This window comes from Bombus huntii, chromosome 3 (assembly GCF_024542735.1).
Source record: "Bombus huntii isolate Logan2020A chromosome 3, iyBomHunt1.1, whole genome shotgun sequence".
NCBI lineage: Eukaryota > Metazoa > Arthropoda > Insecta > Hymenoptera > Apidae > Bombus > Bombus huntii.
This window is the reverse complement of record NC_066240.1, coordinates 17887774-17911183: the sequence shown is the minus strand read 5'-3', so window position 1 is coordinate 17911183 and position 23410 is coordinate 17887774. Positions and strand designations below refer to the sequence as shown.

The following is a 23410-nucleotide window of genomic DNA, read 5'->3' as shown; positions in this document are numbered from 1 at the left end:
CAGTTACTGGTTGGGCCAATCGCGTTCACCTACTTGAATTGTAGTTCCACCAGTTGATGCACGTCCTCTGCGCAAAGGCGGTAAACCATAAGCGATTCTATCGGAATTTAAATTGTATTGCTAAATCCGTTTGTTAAGAGCATAATTAAAATTAATAAAATACGCGTATATATAAGGAATATTCCATATTGAAGTAAAGTATTTTAATTTGTTTTTATTTGATACACGCGTGTATACGTGTACTTTCTTAAAGCAATAGGAAATATTACAGTTTAATTCGAATATTTTAAAGTGTATGTACATTACATAGTTAACTGACAATATTCAGGACGTAGCTTAAGATTGAGGGCAGCAGGAGCGACGGTACTCAACCAACTGACTATTTTGTTTTTACTGAAAGGAAAGAAAATAATTCATTCATTTGTGATTATAAATAATTATACTATTGCTAAATATTTACAAGACGATTTTTTATTTCTTTCTATACCCCTTACCTGTTACTTGTAATTTGCAGAAGCTCATGAGACATACAAGGATGCAAGTGTAGAAAAGGTGTACCTAATATAGGATGTATAGCTTGAGATAAATCCTTATATTTCACTTCTCCGTTACGAACGAGGGATTGTGCTTCTTCCGCGGATATTGGATTAATACCTGGGAAATCTACAAAAGTTAATTATACAAAAAAAAAACGTCAAACACATGAAACGGTTGTATGAAAAGATGATAAGAAAACGGCGAATTCGTTTAAAAATACAAGATACTGAAAAATTATTCGCAAATTCATGCATTGCCGTAAAATATAGATTTCCTCTATTTCTCTCTCCTTCAGTCATTCTTAATCTCTTTGCTGACTTCTTAGCCTAGTTTGAGATAGGCTACAATCGAAGGAACAATCAGCATTATATCGCCTGCCGCTTTCAACAGGCTGTACATACCCGATTAAGGTCTAGTGGTGATCAGAGAACAATTGTAATAGATGTTTCGTATTTTGATGTATAGTCGTTATAAAATTAACGACATTCACAAGATATCGTTAAAAATGAATCGTAAAGATGATCTTTTTTTTCTTTGTAACGTTTCTTTAGAATTTTCCAATAGTTCGAATAAATATGGCGCGTTCACCTGATTTCCATCCATTAAAATAAAGTATCGGGACGCTGTAGCTCATGGACCATAACACATGATGTTCTGTAACTAATGGTTTCTCGATAGGACAAGTGGCCTCGAAAGGATCTTCTTTCAATACAAAGTCGAAATCATCAGCGAAGTCGTTATTTTCTGGTGTCGAATAATCATTTAAGTTACTATTACTGCATATGTATTGTCTCTCTTGGCGGACAATGTACGCCTCTCCTGGCACATCCTGCAAATCGTGTATAGATATTTGCTATTTTAAAAGTCTCTATTTGTTTAGGGATCTCAAACAGTAAAAAATAACGGTCACCTTATTACCTCGAAGTTCCCATCGGTCAGAAATTTCACTCGACATTTCTACGAACCTTTCAGCATTCTCGAGAAATTCATCCCACGTGATCGTACCTGGGCCGTCCATTGATATTTGTCAAATCAGACAAATGTGGTACTAGTTGTTTCTATACTTGTTTGCAATGTATTATGAAGATAATCCTTTACGTTCTAAGAATTCACAGCCCTGGTGACAAGCAACAAATTTCGTAAAAATTTATTATGTACAATTACTATGTATTCAGTTCTACATTATGGAATTATAGCTTTATACATTACACAGCACACGAATTATTTGTTACATTGTGTACTATACAAGGTATAAGTATATGGGTATTTACTAATAAGTAACGAAAATAAATTACAAATCAAGGAGTCCTTTTAATTCCGCGAAAATAAAACGCTACTACGCCAGCAATAATATTAATTCTGCTGCGATTTACAGATTTTTATATAAAAATCTTGCTTTAATGTTTTAAGAAAAACTTTAGCAAAAAATTAATGTTAGAAATTCTTCCGCATTTTCCTCAAATTGAAGAAATTCCTTAACAATAGAAAAACGCAACAGAGTTAAAGATAAAAAGATCTATACATTTCCTTTTAAAACTCAATATCTTACAATTGAGTTTCTTAATTGAAAGACTCGAGACTAATTTATAGTACATAGAATAAACAAAGATATTTAATCATAATAGATTCTACTGTTTTCTTATAAGTATGAACCTTTTGAAATAATTGTTCATAGTTTATAAAAATCAATGATACATTAATTCCATGATGAAGTTGAGAAAGGGGAAGCTGTACACCCGAAGGAATGGCTTGTCTCTTTTCTGTCCGACCCCTCGACGCTCAGTCAATTGTCGGCTATTTTGCATCGGCAATGTTCGCTAGTATTCGGTCATGTTCGGTTATCCCCGCTATTGGATACCTGCGCCGAGAGCTTGTATAATGTACGTGTGCGGTGTATACACAGATATACCCACCATGGAACAGTTAGCATCCAATAGCAGGTAAAGTGCAACCAGGAATGTAGCAATAATAGGTGCAATTGCACATAAGTATCTATTTTTCTATTACTAATTTTTACAACGCGTCCCCGATAAATATCTTACAAATAATATATCTAGTCTTTTATAAAATGTTATTCTGTATTTTTCTTACATTAATGAAAAAAATGAGTTCTTCAAACTTTTAAGATAGAAGTACATAAAAAATTTTAGTTTTATATACATTAATAAAATGAACGAAAAAGATGGTAGATGAAAACATCATAGGATAGTTACAGCAAAATTTAGACTATTCAATTTGGAATTTATTAAAATGAGAAAATATCAACTTTACAACTATCGATGGATATACAGTAAAATTTCTATTAAAGAAATCAAAATAAAAGATTTATGAAAAGATACATAATACAAAAAGATCATTCAAATCTTCAAATATGCACCATGAGTAAATCTAAATAAATCTGAAATAAAACCTAAATAAATAATCTTTGAAAAATCTGGTAGCCCTCTGATCACTCTGGTGGCCCTAGTGTTAAAGTGAGATAATAAAGCGGAGTAATAAAATTTAACTTACGTACGGTCCTGACGTGAAAACCAATGGTTGCGCGCGCAGCTTTTATGACCTATAGACGCAAAAAGGACAGAGAAGAGACAAGAAAGAGAAAGACAGCAGTGCTTCCCGTATTCCGTATATATGTGTGCGTGTGAGAACTGCGCGTAAGCCGTGTACGAAACACATTTCCGATCTTGTGCGTGTTTATACAAAAATAAGTTCACTTATATCTTGTGATTGTGTGTGTAAAAGTGACACCGTGGTTCGTTCACTACCTGCTAGGTAGGTGTGATAGAAGAAGGAAAAAGGAAACAAAATAGAAACAAACTCCTATTGGTCGTCCTGTATGTAAGACCATCGAAGTATACGCATTGAGGATCGTAAAATCGGCGTGTCGCTAAAGTGAACTTCACTTCTGACGAGGTGAAATACGAGTGTGTATGTCTGTCTGTTTGTCTGTATCTTTAATGAGGTGAGACGGGACGAGGTGAAGCTTAGTTATAGGTGAGGTGAGGTAAGGTGAGCAGCGAGAGCGAGCCGCAGCTAAAGAGAGTGAAGAGTGAAGAGAGTGAAGTGACCGAGCGCTACTTGGGCATCGCAGTGAGAGGACGCACCGTCGTTTATGTTGAATTTGTAAGACGCAACTTATGTACCACGTAGGTTTTTTTTGATAATCAGTGAAGGAAAAAAGTTAAAGGAAGGGAAACAAAAGGGAAGAAAAAAGGCAAAGTGAGCTGCATTATAGGGGGGAGAAAGAATATAGTGGGAAGTATACGAACGATGACGACGCGCGTTCGTTCCGCGGTCATGCGTCCACAATTGGCCGAGCCATGATGCGAAGTACTCTATCTAGTATAGGCTGCTGGCCGCGGCAGTGGTACGACGTGTTCGTAACGTGTGTGTGACCCGATAGAAAATACAATAAATCTCTGTTTCTGATAGTTACGTTTCTTCCATTGAAACAAGTGTGTTAGAAAGTAGAAACATATACCTTCGAAAATCTAAGAACCACGAGTATAGGTATAGTAATTAGAAGCATATATTAAGTTGTACTTTCTGCCAGTTCGTGCGGGACTTGCCACGGTGTCGGACATTGCTATCTGTGGAACGAAAACGGTGGTTCTGTTTACATTGGAAAAATTGACAGTCTTCGAGGATGTACTCGAAGGGGAAGGGGACTACGGTACCCTCAGATTCTCAAGCAAGAGAAAAGTAAGTATTATTTTTTATAATAAAATCTATCGTGCATTATGTATTTGTTGAAATAAGCGAGAAGGAGAAAAAAATTTTACCAATTGATCGACCAGTGACTCCATTTTTTTTTTCTTTATACCAAGCGTGCGTATACTACGTATATGCGTGTAGTAGGTAGTAGTTGATCTGCAAACCGGGCGATCGGATTCGTCGAATAATTCCGGCTTACTTAACGCTGGAACTACCACAGTAATAAAAATCACAAATTTCTATTTTCTCATGGAAATTTTATAGATTTATTACAATACATTTTTCTGGATTCGAATGATTTTTTTTTATAAAGTTTGTTTGTGATAAATTCTTGTTTTTCCCCTTGCATTATATGTGTATTTTTTCATATATTTTTTATTTTAACTTCTTTGATACAAGTTTTATATTATAATTATTGAAGATAATATTTATGAGCTCTGTTATAACGAATATGAGAAAATCTTGATGCAAACTTAATGAATTAAAATAAAATAGTTAATACGTATTTTTGTAAAATTTCTTGTGATTTATAAGGAATCTAAGAAAATATAATTTTGTAATTAATTTTTTTCAATTGTAATTAATTATCGTTGTGAAATTAATCTAACAAATTTAGTTTTGAACTTTTATGAATCTTATTGTTTATCTAAAATTGTCTTCCCTGCAATGTGATTTATCGTAAATTCGACTGAAGTGTATGCTATGACTCACTAGAATTACTTGTCTGGCAAAGCAGGCCGATCGGGCGCCATGTTTTTATCGTTTGCAACTTGCAACCAAGAAACAGTTTACGAAAAAATTAGTACGATAACACCTTCCATGACACCAATCATTGAAAATGTAATTTTTTAAATACTGATAATTCTAATTGTTCTTTCTTAGTTTTAAAAATATTATTCTGCGACTGTACTGCTTAATTTGTTGCATTTAAAAAAGTTTCTAATTTTTTAGTTTTGTTTGATAAGTTCGTTTATATACTAATAAAACTTTATAGAAATATCACTTATTAACTGTGATTGTACATTATTTATATTGTGTTTGTATTGTGAAATATTATAAAATCTAATATGCGTAAATATTTTGCCCAGATGCTTGTATTTTGTATTACTTATTGGTATTTCAATATGAATATTTTATAAATTAAACATTTATCGTTGCGAGTATACCTCTTTGGAAACGATAAACAACATTTTTATGTTACATAAAGATATTATTATATAATATGAAAATAATTTAAAATCAAAAAAATAAATTAGTTTTATATTTATCTACAGATTATTTATAATATTTCAGGTTAGCCCTGTATGTGTATGAGTACTTATTACATGTTGGTGCACAAAAGGCGGCGCAAACATTTTTGTCAGAGGTAATGATTTCAAATTGTTTTGAAAATTTAATGAAACCTGTGAAAAAAAACGATTATATATTATTGGTATAATTATATCTTATTTTGTTACATAGATACGGTGGGAAAAAAATATCACTCTTGGTGAACCGCCTGGATTTTTGCATTCTTGGTGGTGGTAAGCATTAGACATTGTTTTATTCTTCTGCTATAAAAATAACAAAATTGCATTTTATTTATAAAATATTAATTTTCTTCAGAAAACATATCCATAATTTAATATAGTTTTCCTATTTATATACATACAAAATAATCAATTAAAAATATTTCAGCGTATTTTGGGACCTATATTCAGCAGCACCAGAACGACGGGATTCCTGTGAACACAGCAATGAAGCCAAAGCTTTTCATGATTATGTTAGTATAATTTTATAATGTGAAAGTTATAATTATATATTACAAATGTATAAACAAGAGATTATTTTTGTTCTCAGGGTTTTGTGAATAGCGGTTATGGTGTTAATGGCATTGCCCATGTAAGTTGAGTTGTATTATTTTTCATACATAAGAAATATGTTTATTCAATCATAGTGTTCTACCCTACATGAATATTTTGATATGATCTAAGATCATGTACTTCTAAACTAGAGTATGTAGATAACAGGGATTGTTACTAAAGTTTGCATGTACATCTAACTGGCATTTAAATAAATTATTAGATGTTGAAATTTGACTGGTAGATAATTATCAAATGATTACAGAATGCTGGTCCAGCGCCTTCACCTATAGGGCAAATGCCACCCAATGATGGTATGCCTGGTGGTCCAATGCCTCCTGCTTTCTTTCCAGTAAGTTTTTTTACATCTTTATACTGATAACAATATTATTTCACTTAATTTCATTGTGTGAATCAAAAAATTTGAAGAGTATTTGAATTATCTATGTCTGTTTATGTATTTTGTTAATGAATAATTACATTTATGTTCTGTTGTTTAAATATGAGTAAAAAGATTAGATAAATATTTATTTTTTATAGAAAACATTATTATTTATTAACGATAGTTTCTTATTTCAAAGCAATCAACTATGAATTTTGAAATTCTCCTACTATAGTCTATAGCATAGTATAATTAATATTGTGAAATATGCCTTTTATGTCTATATGTGCACATATACATACATCATGTGTATATTGTGTTTCAAGAAAGGGAGGGCAAGAAAATAAAGAAATAGTTTTACTGCATATGATTATATATAATATAACATTGTAATCTAAGATATATTATTAAAAATTTTTAAACTTAATTCTTCTAAAAGGAATAAAAACATTATAATCTTTACAATCTTTATTATAGGGAAATCAGACATATTAACTGTATATAAACACATATCACAATATTTATATGTATATACATACATAAATATGTATAAATATCTGTTATCATTGTTATGCCTAGTTACAATTCTCATGCATTATAATTCTACACTTGATTCAAAGCTCTTAACATTTTATTAAATACATCAAGTATAATAAACGTTAGTAAATAAAATTTCTTCTAACTGTAGATTGTTATTAATCAAGTACAGATTGTTAATAAATTTACATTACATATTATTAAATACACCTTATAATAATATATATATATTTCTTGACATTGATTTTTCGGGATAAATAATAATGTTTCAATTTTACATAATACATAATCTAATTATCTATGATATACTGTCATAATAAATAGCTATATTTTATGGAAAACAATTCTATAAATATGATAGTAATTTGTATACTACATATAAAAAATCTGTTTCATGTATAATCAGACCCAAGTGTTACTAATTAGTACTAATGTTCCTTACACATAATAACACAATCCTGTACAATGTTATTCATCTGATTACTGTCAATGTACACAGTGCCCTTGAAACATATATTTTGTTTTGAAACAAGTGTACATTTGGATAAGATTCTCATGCCATGCTTGTCTATACTGTATCTATGTACTTATTTTCTCTCTGCTATGTATCTAACACTTGTATGTGCGTTCCTTTACCATTTTCACTTTTTGATCTCCTCTCTGCATAAAGCAGATTTCAGAAACTTACCAGGAAAAATTTTGTATAGATGTTAGAGAATAGTTTTAGTTTGAATAATTTTATATTGTAGGTCTATAATTGACAGTGTTCTACCTTGTGCTGACTTTAGTTCTGTGCAAGAACTTCACAGTTGTTTTGCAATAACAAAGTATTGAATATATTTATTGAACTACATTGACAAAATATATTTGTTCCTTCATTCAAGTTATTACTTATAATACTTCTGATCTACCTTGATATCTTAGTATAACGATTTTCAGTCTGAGTTCTGAAAATGAAAGCATATATTTACTCCTAGAATAATATTTTAAGACGGATTTATCTTTCTACAATTCTTAATATATAACAAACTATAAAGATTAAAAATGTCAGCTAAGGTCACACTTTTTAGGATTTCTAATATATTTAATATAAAAGCCTGCATAGATAGTAGTCTAGCATTCAGTACAAGCGGTCTACGAATTTAGTGAAAATAATATATGACCATCCTTTACATCATGGAAAAGATCAAATTTATATCTATATATGAAATACACATATTTTATGTAGTATAAGTTAAGTATACCCTTAGAAACTATAAACATTGTATTCTGTATAAATGGATAGTTTAATGATTCTATGAGAAAAATATATTCTCGTTGACCGCTTATTATAACATCTAAATAACAATATAAGTAGGTGAAAAAAATGTCTAGTTATGCATATATTGCTTGTTCGAATATTTATTGCCTTCTAAATCATTTTAGGATAACGATGTATACGTTCAGATAGAAACAACACGATCTCACTTTGATACATCCATATATATCCATGAAAGAAAATTATTTTATATATATATTTTTATTTATTTATTTATCTTTTTTTTTAATTATCAAAATTTTGTTTTAGTGTGAAATGGGCGGGAGGGAGGGTGTCCTCAGGCATTTAGTATCAAATTTTACTTCGTGGACAAAGTCGTAATTACGAAATAAAGTATTGATTAACGTATGTAGGCTGAAATAAGTATCGTAAATGTAATCTTTATTGGAAACAATATTTATAACATTGTATTTTCGTAATTATAACTTTTAGATTTTTAAGGTGCTGACCAACATAGTATTAACACAATCATACCCAAGCCTTCTAGTCTAGCTGTTGCCTGGATCGCAGTGTTGCTACATGTCTGTCGTTTGCGTTGCTTGTTGCAGAACAACTCGACAATGCGACCATCTCCGCCCACACACCCCTCATCACAGCCATCCCCCCAGCACCCCCAGCCACCCCCGCCTCCACACTCGCAGATGATGTCCACTCAGGTAAGCCTCATTCGACACATACACTATCACTCATGGAAAATCACTCAGTCCACTCTCATTATACCATATCATCGTGTACCTATGACTGTTTGCTCGAAATCGCTTCTTTTCCTACCAAAGTTATTTCTACTGTACAATTTTTAACCCGTCATTCTTCAAGTACAATGTATAGAATGTACAAACAGGATTCGCTTAAATGGTTACGGATAATGATATTGTTTCAAGCACAGATTTTTTGTATCTTTTCTACACTTAAATACATTAACGATTAATACATGATTTTGCAATATTGTATTTATTGTACTCCAAAAAGAAACAAAATAGTTTTATTGAATATGTGTAACAACAGAAATTTTAAGGTAAGAAAAAAGGTTTCTTTAATATTGCACAATGTAAAAAAAATTATCATTTTTGTCTGTAATGGGCTTATTTTAAGGTAAGAGTTGTGTTAAATGCACATCGTACTTCGACTTAAATAATCTGTTCTTTGTTGAGTATAAACCCCTATGGTTTGCAATTCTATTTCCACATTAATATAACACGTGTCCTCCAGATGCACTATGATGATTTCTATCAAAGTGCATATATTATATTGCCTAATGTGTGATCAATTGCTTGTTGCGGCTGCCTGGTGTGTCAGTTTTGTGATATACAATAGTTATAACATTCTGGGGTTTTAGCTATATAATTATATTGGCAAACATAATTTACTTAATGTATAACTTCCTGACTTGTTACAGTTCATGGGGCCTCGATATCCTGCTGGACCAAGACCTGGAGTACGTATGCCACAAATGGGAAATGATTTTAATGGGGTATGTATTATTATTTTACCAACAGATCAAACTATTGTAAATAATGTACATTAAATTACGATTTGCAACAATTATTGACATATTGATATTTTTATTTAGCCACCTGGACAACCGATGATGCCAAATAGTATGGACCCAACTAGGCAAGGTAAGGGCTCAGTTATATGCTAGATTCACATTGATTTTTTTTCTGGCATTGACAATAATTGCGAGAGGAGAATGGCATAGACGCATGCATACCAAAAACCACACAGCAATAAATAAATCAGTAATTATTAAAAGTGGATTGGATTGCTGTGATGTGGAGTGGATTGGTTTTTGAATTGTCTAGTTACGTGCAGTGGTGTAGTTTTCAAGTTAAATCATTATAATTAGCATTATATATTTATATGACTCTGTGTATTCTTGCTTTCTTTTTTTGCATTCGAGATAAAGATACAAATTTAATGTTTCAGTGATGATTAGACTAAACATCTTAATAATAATGTAATGTTAGTATATATAATAGTACTATATACAATCCTATAGTTGTTATAATTGTTTAAGAATTTTTTATTATAAAAATGTTGCTAGATATTTTTTTATACATTTTTTTGATTATCAAGAAATATCGTTTTAAATGATCTATAATCTTATTGCGACATATAAATAAGGATTCAAATAAAAAAAATCTGACGTGAATATATTATTTAACAATATTTAACAATAAGGATTTAGAAGCAACTCGTTAAACTAGTATTTAAATATACAATACAACTTGTCGGTATATGCTATAACGATATATTTTCGTAGCATTAAAGTAATATTTACAACTTTATTCACTATGCGACCGCAAAGTAACTAGACCTTACCGCCATCAACCTGACCTTACCTACCTGCCGTACTAATGTGTGCTCTTGTGTTCCTCAGGCGAAGCTGGAGAATTTGTAGGGTGGCAAGGTAGGAAGCAACCCAGCAACCAAATCACACTCACATGACTTAGTCAAGCCTAACTATTATTTTTTCTCCTGCTCGTTTTAAAGTTTCTGTTCTCACTTTTTATGAATAAATGCACTAGCTTCGTTTCTTTGTGCGATACTTGCTCGTCCGATCTTGCATTCAGTATGCCAATCGTAATTTAATAATAATAGAATCAATGTGTTGAACTTGAGAACAGTTTTTTATGTACAAAAAATGATCACATTTAAAGAGATTCTTTATTTTTATATGTGAAATATTAACATAGATATATTTATATTTGTAAAAGAAGAAGGAATAACTGTTTTAACATTACAGTTTCTCATTGCATAGGTATAATGCAATAATTTTGTGGCTAACAAAATATATCTGTTTGTTATTGTCATTGTCAATCATTGTAGCGTAAATTTAACATATACTAAGAACTATAATGCAGTTACTTGCTCATTACTTTCTCATTCGTAACGTTTTAAGAGAAAAAGATTCATGTGTTCTTAAAAAGGAAAATATCATCTTCAACTATAGAACAATAACTTTACAATATTTTACAATTGATTTCATATCACATAAATGTATAAAAATATTGCTGTATGATGTCGTAATCCTTTTACTAGGTATTAATTGAATGATTGTCTTGTTTGTTATGTATCTAGCGCTATTATCTTCCTTTGTCAAGTTAAAAGCTCATACGTTTGTAAAAGTTACTTAGTAGCGTTGTTTTTCATCCTTCGCATGAGCTTTGTTATTTCATTAATTTGTGTAGATGCAAATTACCAATTTAGCATGTCATCCACTTGCTTTACTATTACATATGACTTCGGCAAAGCATGACTCGAATGTTTTAATTCTGTAGTAAAAAAGAAGACAGACAAAAGAATAAAGATCTAAATTAAAATACTCTTTTTCATATGTTGAAATATTTTACAGACACATGATTTGCCGTTGATCCAAAGATTCACGATTAGTGTTTAGTATTAACATAAACTAGAACAGTATTAATATTTACATCTTTGGGAAAATGCATCAAAAATTGTTTTTATTACTAGCTCCTCCAGGCATGAATCCTATGAATCCAAGGATGAATCCTCCACGAGGACCAGGAATGGGTCCAATGGGACCGGGAAGTTATGGACCTGGAATGAGAGGACCACCACCTAATAGTAGTTTGGGACCTGGAGGTCCAGGAGGCCCTGGTATGCCACCAATGAGTATGGCTGGACCAGGGGGTAGACAACAATGGCAACCTAATACATCCACGGTACGATTACGATCTGTACATATTTAAAGTTTATTCCTGCTTAAATTAACAAAATGTTTTTTATATATGTCTTTATATATATTGTCAGCGATATAATTAAATAAATGTTCATATTATAATTTGATAATGAATTTTTATTTTAGCCAATGAATTATTCATCATCATCACCTGGTAATTACGGAGGTCCACCTGGTTCAACAGGTCCTCCAGGTCCAGGTACACCAATTATGCCCAGCCCTCAAGATAGTAGTAATAGCGGTGGTGAAAATATGTATACCATGATGAAACCTGTACCTGGAGGAAATATGCCTGGTGTAAGTAACTGTCTACTACTTTTGTATTATTTTGATTTAGTAATATCAAATATGATTCATTGTAAGACAATATTTAGTTTTGTTCATGTCTGTTAATAAAGTATATACAGATATAATAGCAATAATAATTTGTTCGATTGTATCAGGACTTTCCAATGAGCGGTGGGCCAGAAGGTGGTCCGATGGGTCCTATGGGACCAAACACAATGGGTCCTGTGTTGAATGGTGATGGCCTTGATGGAATGAAAAACAGTCCAGCTAACGGTGGTCCTGGGACACCTCGGGAAGATAGTGGAAGTGGAATGGGTGATTATAATCTGGGTGGTTTTGGAGGCCCTGGTGAAAATGTAAGTATTAGTAAGTTTTTTATACTCTCGATAATGGTTACTCGACGTGTTAGTATGGACTTATATGCTACCATTTCTTTTTCTGTGTAAATTTATATTCCTAGTAAACTTGAATACTTTTGGATTAATAATAATTAAAAAAGAAATTAGTGTTGATCTTTATTGTTGATATTTCTGGCTTGAAATATAAGTCCATATTAGAACTGACTTTTCTTCTAATTATTCAGCAATTAACAGATTCAGATGCTTCCATCAATGCGTCAGTTAGTTAATTATTCTGTTAAAATAATTTGGGTCTTATTACATTTAGAGGGCTTATCCTCAAGCTTATTCCAACCACCTGGTTAATGCTTAATCTAAAAAGTATCAATATTTGATAAAAATTCGAAATATTCTTATTTAATCATTTAGGCTTCTTTGGGAGATTTAATTTAGATTACCCACTTGCATCTAATGTTATAACTGTTTGGCTCATATTGTGTCTAACTATTATCATACTAACAGTATGACTAATGATGCAAACATAAAATGGGTATAAAAAATCACGAAACATTTAAAGAATTCTTAATTTACTAAACAATGAAATGTTCAACTTGTTAAAAAGTAGTATTTTTTATATCTATAAAAAATTAAATGTTGGTGATATGATAAATTTTCTATGTTATGGGCTGTTTTATTAAAGTACTTTGCATAATATTAGTGGAAGGTCATAGCTAAAAATCATTCTTTAATGATTCTTTAATGCCTGCAGTAATAAAATGCTTCAAAACATTTTCTACCCATTTTATACTTACAAAAGAGTATGAATCAACTTTCATAAAATAATACACAAGGTATTCCATAAGGTGTATCGTATATGATAACAAAGACACGTCGAGATGATGATTTTTAATAATTTTCAAAATATTCTTATCAGTGCAATATTAATTTTAAATCTCCTTTTGGCTAATCGAATTTAATAACTGTCATAATAAAATTAATTTAGTAATCTATCTATATTCATTCGTTCATGGATTTTGTTTAAATATATACAATATTCTTTGTATACATATCTCGATCATGGTTAGAAAATATAAGAAAATATGAACTTGCTTGGTACATATAAATTTAATGGTGTATATACACATATATGACGTATGTGATTCATTTTCATGGCAACAGTATAAAGGATCGTGTGATACTTTTGCGGCATTTGTATACGATAAGCGATATAAGACCGAATTCCGTTTTATAACTCTGATGGTTTTTTAAATACTTACAATTATTTCGAATGACAGATATTCTCGTCTACAACCATGTCTCTTATTAATATTTTTCAAGTACGATACGCCTTGCGGGAAATCGTATATATAATATAGTATAAAATAATCGATTTCTTTAACGAGCGCGCACAAACGGTATATTCCTTCTTTAATCTTACGTTATTATTTCGGATTGTGAGTAGGATTCTGAATTAAAAGAATAATCAGTAATCTCGCACGTGCGCCTTCTGTATTCCCGACAGTTTTTTTAAAAAATCAAGTCGCCTTGGATCCAGCCCCGAGTTCGTAGATGCCGTAGATTTCCCGATTAATCATGCAATGTGGAAAAGGATGATACGCAAACCCTGAGTTTTATGTCACGTGCGATCGTCACGTGGTACGCGATTCATAACGGTTTCGTCAATGGCTCAAGCACGATTATTCGCTCGTGTCAAGATAGAGAACGGAAAGCAAACGAAATGAGAGAAAAGAAAAAATACAGACATACATTCGCGTCGACGCATCTCGACTTGCGTTTGTTAATTAATCGCTCCTAATCAGTTAGGTTAGCATTTAAGTGCTCATTACGCTATTATTACGAAACTATGATACTTGGATCATTTATAACATGCGCGCGCGCGCAAAATACATTACATAAATATTTAAAAGTATATATATATATGTATATATTCTATATATATATATATGCTTTTCTTGCTAAATACTCACAAGGTTGCAGACTAGAATTTTATGACTAGAATTTTATGATTCTTTTTCTTTATTTTTATTATTACTTTTTTCTTTTTTAAATATAATTATTTCTATACTTTTTATTATCGATAGTACTTTTTATCGACTCGTATCAACGCCAACGTCTATTTATATTTATTTGAATATTAGCTTGTAAGCAAAGGTGCCTGAAAAACACGAACTACTGTGATTATCAATCGCATAATTGTTAATCGATTTCTAATTCTTTTCTCTATCCTATCTTTCTTCTTTCGATGATTGTTATTTTTTTTTTCTACTTCATCTGCCATCTTTTTTCTTTCTTTAATTGCACCGCTAGCTCGTCGCTAGCTAACTGGCTTATTTCTCATCCTATTATAGAGTTTGGATTCTAAGCAGTATTAGGTTAGAAAATAATATACGCTATATTAAGTGTATGACAGGTAAGACGTAACAGTCGTTGAAAAATGGAAAAAGAATCTTTTGAAATTTCACTACAAAGCTTTTGCGAAACGCCTAATGAATTTTACATCGATAAACAATTTCGAATTTTATTTATTCGGATAATCGTTTTCGTATCGATAGACGTATTAGAGGTACATTTGCCTAATCTCTCGAATCAAATTCCTTTTCATTGAACCAATAAAACTCTGTAATGAGGTGATCAAATTAGCCGAACTCAGACCGAGTCCCTCCACTATTTGCTCAGAATTCATTATATTGGTAGAAAAGTAAAGTTTGCGCACCATCTATTCGCAGCCATTGACATCGCAATACTTCGCGCGAGTATATACACGACTAATTAGAATTAATGGATCATTTCCGCCTAGTGCCTTGTTTGGAAAAAGAATGTAGGTACCATCGTGTATTTTAATGCAAAACGTCGATATCCTTAGTGAACCGAAAGCTAATAAACGCGTATAAATCTAGTCATGCGATCCCACGATCGAACTATATTTTAAAAATGAGGATTTTTTTAATCGATCGATCGACTAATGCAGGTATTCGAACATAACCTCATTTTACATGCACTTTGCATTTTATTTTTTGCTACTTGTCCCGTTGAATAATATTTCCTAAACGTACGAATATTCTATGATTCAGATACTTATTTCGTTAGAAAGTTCCTATTAAGATTTAATTTAAACGAGATAACATCGAAAACAGCTTCGTAGCATGTTCCTCAACTTTCTTTCCTAATGAAAGCGTACAGCAATATCGTATTTCCTATTTGAACGATATGCTGTACCGGCGAGTATTGCGAGGCGAATGGCGTTTGCGAATAACTTAACGAAAAAAAAGTACTTGGGCAAAAATGTATAAAGAAAGATGTTATATATATAACGTACGCATGGCAATATATAGACGATATATATATAACGTAATTATTTTTGTATGGAATAAGAATCATAGACGGTGTAAGTACTGAACCTACATGAATGAGTGTGACAAAAATACAAAGAAAGAGAAAGAGGTAATACGGGCCGATAATGGAGAAAAATATATCGTGCGAACCTCCCGGAATCCATCCGTCCGTAATGGTTATAGGTCAGTACCGGACTATGCTGTGCTGCTGTTAGTTGTGTTTAAATTAACTTAAACTATTAAAAAAGTAAAAGGTATTGATATCAAATTATGTAAAACGATATAAGAGAGGAGAGAAAGAGAGAGCGAGAGGGAGGGAGAGAGAGCGCCAATTGCAAGGGTATGCTCTGGGAGCACCGGCAAGATCGATTATGGTCTCGAGGACGATCAAACACGCAGGTCTTTTTACATATGATTATTGTGACTTCTCGAGAAAGATTCTGTATTATTATTTCTTTTTCTTAATTTTTTTCTTCTTTTTTTTTTTTTGATACTACGAGCCACGCTTTTCTTACTTTTAATTTTACATATTTTCTATCTTTTTTATACATTCATACATAATATACATGTGTTTTTATATATAATATATGCATATATATATATTTACAATATATATAATATATATGTATATATATTTGCAATATATATATATATAATATATGTATATATATTTACAGCATATATATATAATATATGTATATATATTTACAATATATATATATAATATGTGCATATATATTTATAATATATAATACATATATATATATTTTAAAAAGCACACATCTTTTATATTTATGACATTATATTATAAGATGAAGGAAAAATGTGACGATTATATAAGGAACGAAAAAATAGCGACATCAGGTATAACAGTTCTAGCGCACTTCTTCGCTGTTTTTCTATGACTTTGCAATTATTATACAAGTACGATTTTCAAAGCTTTTATTATACGAAACAGTTGATAAACGCTAGTCGGATCATACGCATATACATATTATGTTCTGCAATTCGTTTTACCGAATTGAAAGTGCAAAGAATCGATAAACTGAGACTTATTAATAGTGAAAGAAGACTGTCTTGTTTAGTATTTTTAGCATTCAATATTTGTAAGGATATCATCGTAGAGATATGACTGCTGCTTGCCGTTGTTCCGGAGTATTCGCCATGTCAATGAAATGCGTACTTTTAATTGGGAGAAAGGAAGTACACACACATACATATATACAACGAAAGATAACTAAATATTCGCTTGTACCAACTTTAATACGTTTAATCGGTGCGACTTGCACAGTATATACAAAGAAACGCTCGTTTAATCTGTTGCAACAGGCGAAAAAGTTGGTGATAGCACGCGGTCAGGGTTCGAAGTTCGTGACGAAGAAATAAGCCAAAATAGAAAGAGTAAACGTGGAATTGTTAACGATGATAAGAGCAGTAGGTAGTAGTCTTTTCGTTGCTTGTAACACGACTCGTCGTCGTGCGCTGTTCAAAGAAATTTCGAGAGAGCGTGCTTCGAACCAATATATACATATGTATAATATACGGATATACATATATATATATATGGCGTGAAGCGCATCAGAATGGTACTTTTAAAAGAAAATCGTCGATTTTACTTTTAATACAGCCCCACGTTGTAAGCCACATTAATGAATGGCAATGAATATTACATTTATTAATATATGCCTAAACCAGGGGAGATCGAGACAATAAATGTAAACCTGTTACACTGAGAATACTGCGTTTTTCTTTTTTATTTGCGTTCAAATCCGCAGGGTGCTGGCTACTAGACATTTATATATGACTATCTGTTTTCATATACACTTTATGTCTTTTTTTTACTTGTTTTATTTATTTATTTTTACGCAGTCGATCGATTTAAGATTTTTTGGTCTAAGACACACTGGTAATCACATGTCACTTGTGTTTCACATTGCATTATACGTCGCGACGTCGATACCGCGATCAAACGAATGTTTCCGTTTGATCGCTTACTGTCCTCGTATTTCCGCGTTAGTTGCAACCGAATGCAATCCTTAAACTAATTTAGTCGATACTATATAGTTGTTACATGTATTTTTGTCTTTTTTTCTGTTTTTTTTTTTCTCATCACAAATCATGTGATATTGGTTCTAACACACACACACACACCCAGGTACACGGAAGACATTAACATTCGTTGCTTTTACAACAAAGGCGATATATGTAACTAAAGTATGTGTTTCTAACGTCGCCGTAATATTGTCTACATTATACAAATTGCCGCTAATATTAACAACGATGACACTTGCTTACATGATCAGAAACAGTAAACTCAAACTAATACTATGCACGCATATATACACTGCATAATGAATTACAATTTTGATCTGTTCTTCCGGTATCTGGTACAAATCGAAACACACCATAAACGGATACTATCGTATATTGTGGAACACAATGTTTGTGATTTACTTAACCGTCCTAATCGAACGGTAAATATCTTCAATTTCTTCATCTTTTTTCTTTTTAAAATCTTTTAATGTCTTTTCATCGAACGAAAATCGCCCTCTGAAACACAAAGAAGAAATAGTGAAATCTGATAGCTGTATATAGTACTAGCCTGTACTGACCTGTAGCACATGGATGCGTGAGCGCAAAGCGATTGGTGGATTGCGAGATCGTATCGAGAAACGATTCAAACGGAAAAAAGTACTTCAATTAAGCAAAGAGTGAAAAAAAAAATTATTTTAAGAATCCGTGAGGAATGACACGTCGAGTTTCTATGTTACAATTTTTTCTTAATCTCTAAATAAGAATTTTTCATTGTTGGTTCACTCGGTGAGGTGTGCGTGAGTGGGGGGCAGGCTGCGCACACGGAATGCGCAAGAAATTTTTTTTATACATTTTATTATATTTTTCTTTTTTTTTTTTATTCAATGTTTTTTCTGTTTTTTTTTCTTTTTGTGCTCGATACGGGCTTCTTTTTTACATAAAGTCCATGTGTTGTGGGTCAGAGCGCCCTGGAGATGTGGAACCACACTTCTCTCTTCTTCATTCGCGGTTCCCAAAAAATCAAAACCAAGTTTCTCTTCCTAGTTCTTTCATATATATCCTCTCTTTAAGTTTTGCGTTTCACGAGCCCAGCCCCTTCACGACGCACCGTCACCGCGCTGCGCAATCACTTACGCAGCATGTCAGCGTTTTTTTCCCCGAGAGTTCACTTGGGATCAGCGAACTGCGACGAACTTTCCTCCGTCACCTGAATTTCTTTTTGTAGTACCTTCACCGTGACTGGGTTCGATTAATCTCTTTATGTACTTTATAATCGGTTGATTCTATATTTTAACAAGAAGCTGGAAAAGGAAATTACATTTCCAGGGAATAGTTGCATGCTTAAAAAATTCAGAGATTTGAATATTGAAACATCAAGGGGAAAAGTATTCTCAGCTCGCTGATGAAACGCTGAAACCAGTCCAAAACAAAATGGGCAAGGTATCGCCTAATGGTGGACTTGCCTAACCTCTTACGTGTAACCGACCTGGTGTTGGTTGATTCGCAGGATCAGACTGAGTCAGCGGCCATACTCAAGATCAAGGAAAGCATGCAGGAAGAGGCGAAGAGGTTTGAAAAGGACTCAGATCACCCCGATTATTATATACAATAACTCGTCACGAGTCGTTGGGCCCTGAGACCAAACTAACGTTTTAAGAAAAACAAATCGCAAATCGATTCCCCTCTTTCTCTCTCTCTCTTTTTCTCTCTCTTCCTTAAATCCAGAATTCTCCTCACTGCACTTGTACTCCGCAATAATCTCCTTCCTTTCACCAACCCCCCAACCCCCTGCAACTTCGAATCGAGGTACTGAAAACAGTGTGCAGAGACAAAGGAAAGGAAAAAGTAAGACAAATTGAAAAAAGAAAAGGTTAAGCTCCGTGAGAGAAGTGCACGAGATTTACGTAGAGATTGTAGAAGCGTTTTCTCCCTTTGCGAAGTGAGGGGGGCACATCCCAAGATTTTTTCATCCTCATCCGGATCACGGAAAGGATCTAACCATTTAAAGTAAGAGAGCACCGTTTCATGTAAAATCTTTCGTAACTTCGCGTTGACGTACATTCTTCAAAATGTCTCCATAATAATATACACAATCATCTTAAATCATTGTCAATCGATGATACTCACCGTTTTTGTAAGTGAGCACGGGCTCAAGATGTTTCGAGCGTCCTCGAGTATGCTCTCTAAGATTATGAAATCTATTACGTTCCAATATACTCGAATGTTTCTTATTTCGAGCAATACTCACGCTCGAGTTGGATTTTTCATGCCGACGAAAAGTCGAATGCCTAATTGCTCATTACCGTCTGCAATTCATACAAGTGGACCCGTTTCGACGTCGTCTTTTCTTTTCTTTTTTTTTTTTTTCCCCCTTATAAACTCCTACATCGTCTCCTTCTTTCTTAGGGAACCTGATTTTGTTTCCGGAAATAAGAACAGGAAAATAATAAGTGCTTCCTTATTGGCCCTAAGTTAAAAGAAAAGTATATTTTTTGTACAGTTCGAGAAACAGTTCAAGAGGTACATGTGATGTTTTTATATATGAAAGTAGTAGTCATCTCTCCTCTTCTCTCTGTCCCTTTCTTCGAACCCTTCGGTTTTTATTTACACGTTTTTATGGAGTATACTTGAGTGACGTTTCATCGGTTTCCTACATCGTCTGTGCACAGCGAATAGTTTCAGTGTATAAAATTATTAAAAAAAAACATAAGTAACTGTGATAAGATAGCGTTTTAAATGAAACATTACACAACATATACTATCGTATATCTGTTCGAAGGTAGAATAACAAACAATCGTAGTACACACATCGAGTGTACGCTCGAGTAACACCACTTTTATACGTACGTTCTGTACTGATTTCGATTAATATTGATACAAATGTTGGTTCCGTACGTTGACGAAACGATTCCTCTATTTTTATTCAAACAATCGAAACTTTTCGCATGCGCCTTCTGCGAAACTGTTCTCGAAACGAGATCGATCGATACGGATATCTTTGATACGACAAACTTCATGATTCTGTTTGGAAAGAAAACCTATCGTCACTTTAATGTAATAAGTTTTGAGATGATACATTATTGAGAGCTATAGCTTGGGTCGTGTTACAAATAAAAAGATTTTATAATTTCTATTCAAAATAAAATCTTCTTTTCACAAAATGTCATCTACGTTTTGTTATAACAATTTCAAATCTTATAACATCGTTTAAAACTTTATAACATACGCTGTACGTATATGGTGAAATATTTGTAGACGTAAATGCTTGTTAAATTTTTTTTTTTTTTTTTTTGGAACGATCGATCGATCCCGCGTAAGATTGTACGTCAGCGCAGCAATTTGCGAGTGTTGGTAGCATAATACCTGTACTCGTTATTGTGGCATCATTCTACGGTCGATCTGTCGGCTATTCCTTCCGAGAAAAGAAGCATCGATATCTTCCATGAAGTTATATACATACATATACCCGAGAAAAGATCCACGAGAACGCAACGCCTTTGTGCTCTTTTTCTGTCAATACAAAGAATGCGATTTTAAAAGGGATCCCGATAGATGCTAGTGTTAGAGTGGTCAATGGTATCGATATTATCGTGTGCGTGAGACGAAGAAAAAGTGACTTCTTAATTTATTTACAAGAGGGAATAAGAAACTAGGTACGTTAGGTTTATCGATCGTTCAACGTGCTGTGTACGTACAATAGTGCCAGGTTAACTAACCAAGATTTTGCTTCGTCAACTGCCCGTCGCCTATCCTCACCGATTCTCGAAACTGATATTATCGAGAAGAGTTTGGTGCTCCTCAATACTCTTAAAATTTGAATCACAACGAATAAGATTCGATAACCTAACCTCGTGAAAGCGTTGTAAATCGTTCCCGTAAATGCATTTTTGTTACCTCGACTGGTTTTTTTTTTTAATTGACCGTTTAGATTAAGGCATTTAAAATGCTTGTGAAATATCGACTACGCGCCAAGCTTTCAAGATTTATCAAAATATCCAAGACCGACGAGACTTCTAAGACTTAAAAAACACCCGAATTTTAGGGCATCGAATCCTATTTGAGGTTATTCCAATTTTTCATTACATGCATGCATTTGACGCGATTTGATGTGCTTGACAACTTATCACAGGTTTCTGGTATTACTTACGTAAAATAAATCAGTGTATGTATCAGGTTTCCATATCTCATTTGTATCCCATAAAGAAGAGAGATTCTCGAAATATCCTAGACATATACCTCTTTCGATAACTGACCAGCTAAAATGTCGAGCCGCGGGCAATTAGCGATGCACTACTGTACATAGCAAGGCGGGAACATGCGAAACGATATGATATCGAGTGTCGAAAAATTGACTAATGCGATGCAACGTCAAGCGATTGCATCGATAGCGTTGTTCACATCGGTACATTTGCGTTTAGGGAGGACTTCACGGGCATTGTTAACAGTTGCACAGACGTTGCAGTCTCGATTGTGTTGTGCACAATTGGATCAGATCTTTATTTAACTCGAGAAGCGCACAGTACTGAAAGGCTGCAATAACATTATTTCGAAAAAAAAATCGAACACTCGGTTATTAGGGAATTCGCGAGAATTCGCTTGTATTATCTGTGTCCGAACGAGGGGAACCCGACGAAACGGTTCTCGAGAGAACGCATTGTTAAAACTCCCCCTAGGACTTAATCCGATATGGTGGGAATCCGGCCAGTGTGCGTCGATAGTACACACGAAACGAACTTTCATTCGAGACGATCGTCGTTTGTCGATTACGGATAAAAAACAAGTTATGTGTAACTGCCAATGGAATTTGTTCTTTTTTTCCTTTCTTTCCTATAGATTTCATTCTTTTACCATTGAATTTTTCAGTATTCGCAATAGCAACGTTACGTTCACGTTGAATGAAGGTGCTTACTGTTGATGAAATATATACAGGGAGGTAATAAAATCAGTCAAGTCTTAACAAGGTGAAACAATAATTCGACATGGATGAATGTAGAATTGTTTCTTGTTCGTAATATATAACGCAGACACAGTTTAGATACCGCTGCGTTAATCGGTGTCTGCGATTAATTATTTTTATTACATAAATATTTTTCATCAGATCCGGTTTTACGACGATGAATAGATAACGATTAAGTAATCCTTAAATTGGTAATTATTAATTAGTAATTATTAATTAGTTAAAGATTTATTAACAATTACGGCCTCGCTATATCTCTTTCATCGACTATGCATTCGGTACATAGGCGAGTTAATTCTTTTAATCACATATAGTATCGTGTTTGTCGCTTGATAAAAAGCGACATTCGCAAATATGAAGCTGCGTAAAAGCAGCGAATTGCGCAACGGACAAACGTGAACGTAACTA

The 23410-nt window shown here is 33.0% G+C and overlaps 2 protein-coding genes and 1 long non-coding RNA gene across 13 annotated transcripts; 1 reads left to right on the top strand and 2 right to left on the bottom strand.

The window, feature by feature from the left end:
- Positions 1-188: 188 nt before the first annotated feature.
- LOC126863903 (ubiquitin-like-conjugating enzyme ATG10) lies at positions 189-4406 on the bottom strand. Of its 9 annotated transcripts, XM_050614624.1 has the most exons (6): positions 3049-3174; positions 2191-2395; positions 1448-1654; positions 1126-1366; positions 495-654; positions 189-393 (listed from the first exon to the last, which is right to left on the bottom strand). In XM_050614624.1, the coding sequence occupies exons 3-6, from the start codon at positions 1553-1555 to the stop codon at positions 303-305; spliced, it is 600 nt and encodes a 199-aa protein (XP_050470581.1). In that variant the 5' UTR covers positions 1556-1654; positions 2191-2395; positions 3049-3174; the 3' UTR covers positions 189-302. The 9 variants fall into 9 exon arrangements, with proteins under 9 accessions (XP_050470581.1, XP_050470580.1, XP_050470579.1 ...); XM_050614623.1 differs by lacking the exons at positions 2191-2395; positions 3049-3174 and adding an exon at positions 4320-4406 and having other exon boundaries at positions 495-663; XM_050614622.1 differs by lacking the exons at positions 2191-2395; positions 3049-3174 and adding an exon at positions 3356-3482 and having other exon boundaries at positions 495-663.
- On the top strand, positions 3195-23183 carry LOC126863882 (single-stranded DNA-binding protein 3). 3 transcript variants are annotated; one of them, XM_050614563.1, is made up of 14 exons: positions 3195-4239; positions 5545-5617; positions 5713-5774; positions 5929-6013; positions 6091-6132; positions 6358-6444; positions 8878-8985; positions 9726-9800; positions 9900-9948; positions 10710-10739; positions 11804-12015; positions 12159-12329; positions 12476-12676; positions 14181-17747. In XM_050614563.1, exons 1-14 carry the CDS (start codon positions 4184-4186, stop codon positions 14187-14189), a joined length of 1260 nt encoding a protein of 419 aa, XP_050470520.1. In that variant the 5' UTR covers positions 3195-4183; the 3' UTR covers positions 14190-17747. The 3 variants fall into 3 exon arrangements, with proteins under 3 accessions (XP_050470520.1, XP_050470519.1, XP_050470521.1); XM_050614562.1 differs by lacking the exon at positions 14181-17747 and adding an exon at positions 19553-23183 and having other exon boundaries at positions 3197-4239; XM_050614564.1 differs by lacking the exons at positions 8878-8985; positions 14181-17747 and adding an exon at positions 19553-23183 and having other exon boundaries at positions 3204-4239.
- On the bottom strand, positions 14926-21543 carry LOC126863921 (uncharacterized). Its single transcript, XR_007689005.1, has 2 exons — positions 21409-21543; positions 14926-18561 (listed from the first exon to the last, which is right to left on the bottom strand). It is a non-coding gene; the product is annotated as an uncharacterized LOC126863921 (long non-coding RNA).
- Positions 23184-23410: the final 227 nt, after the last annotated feature.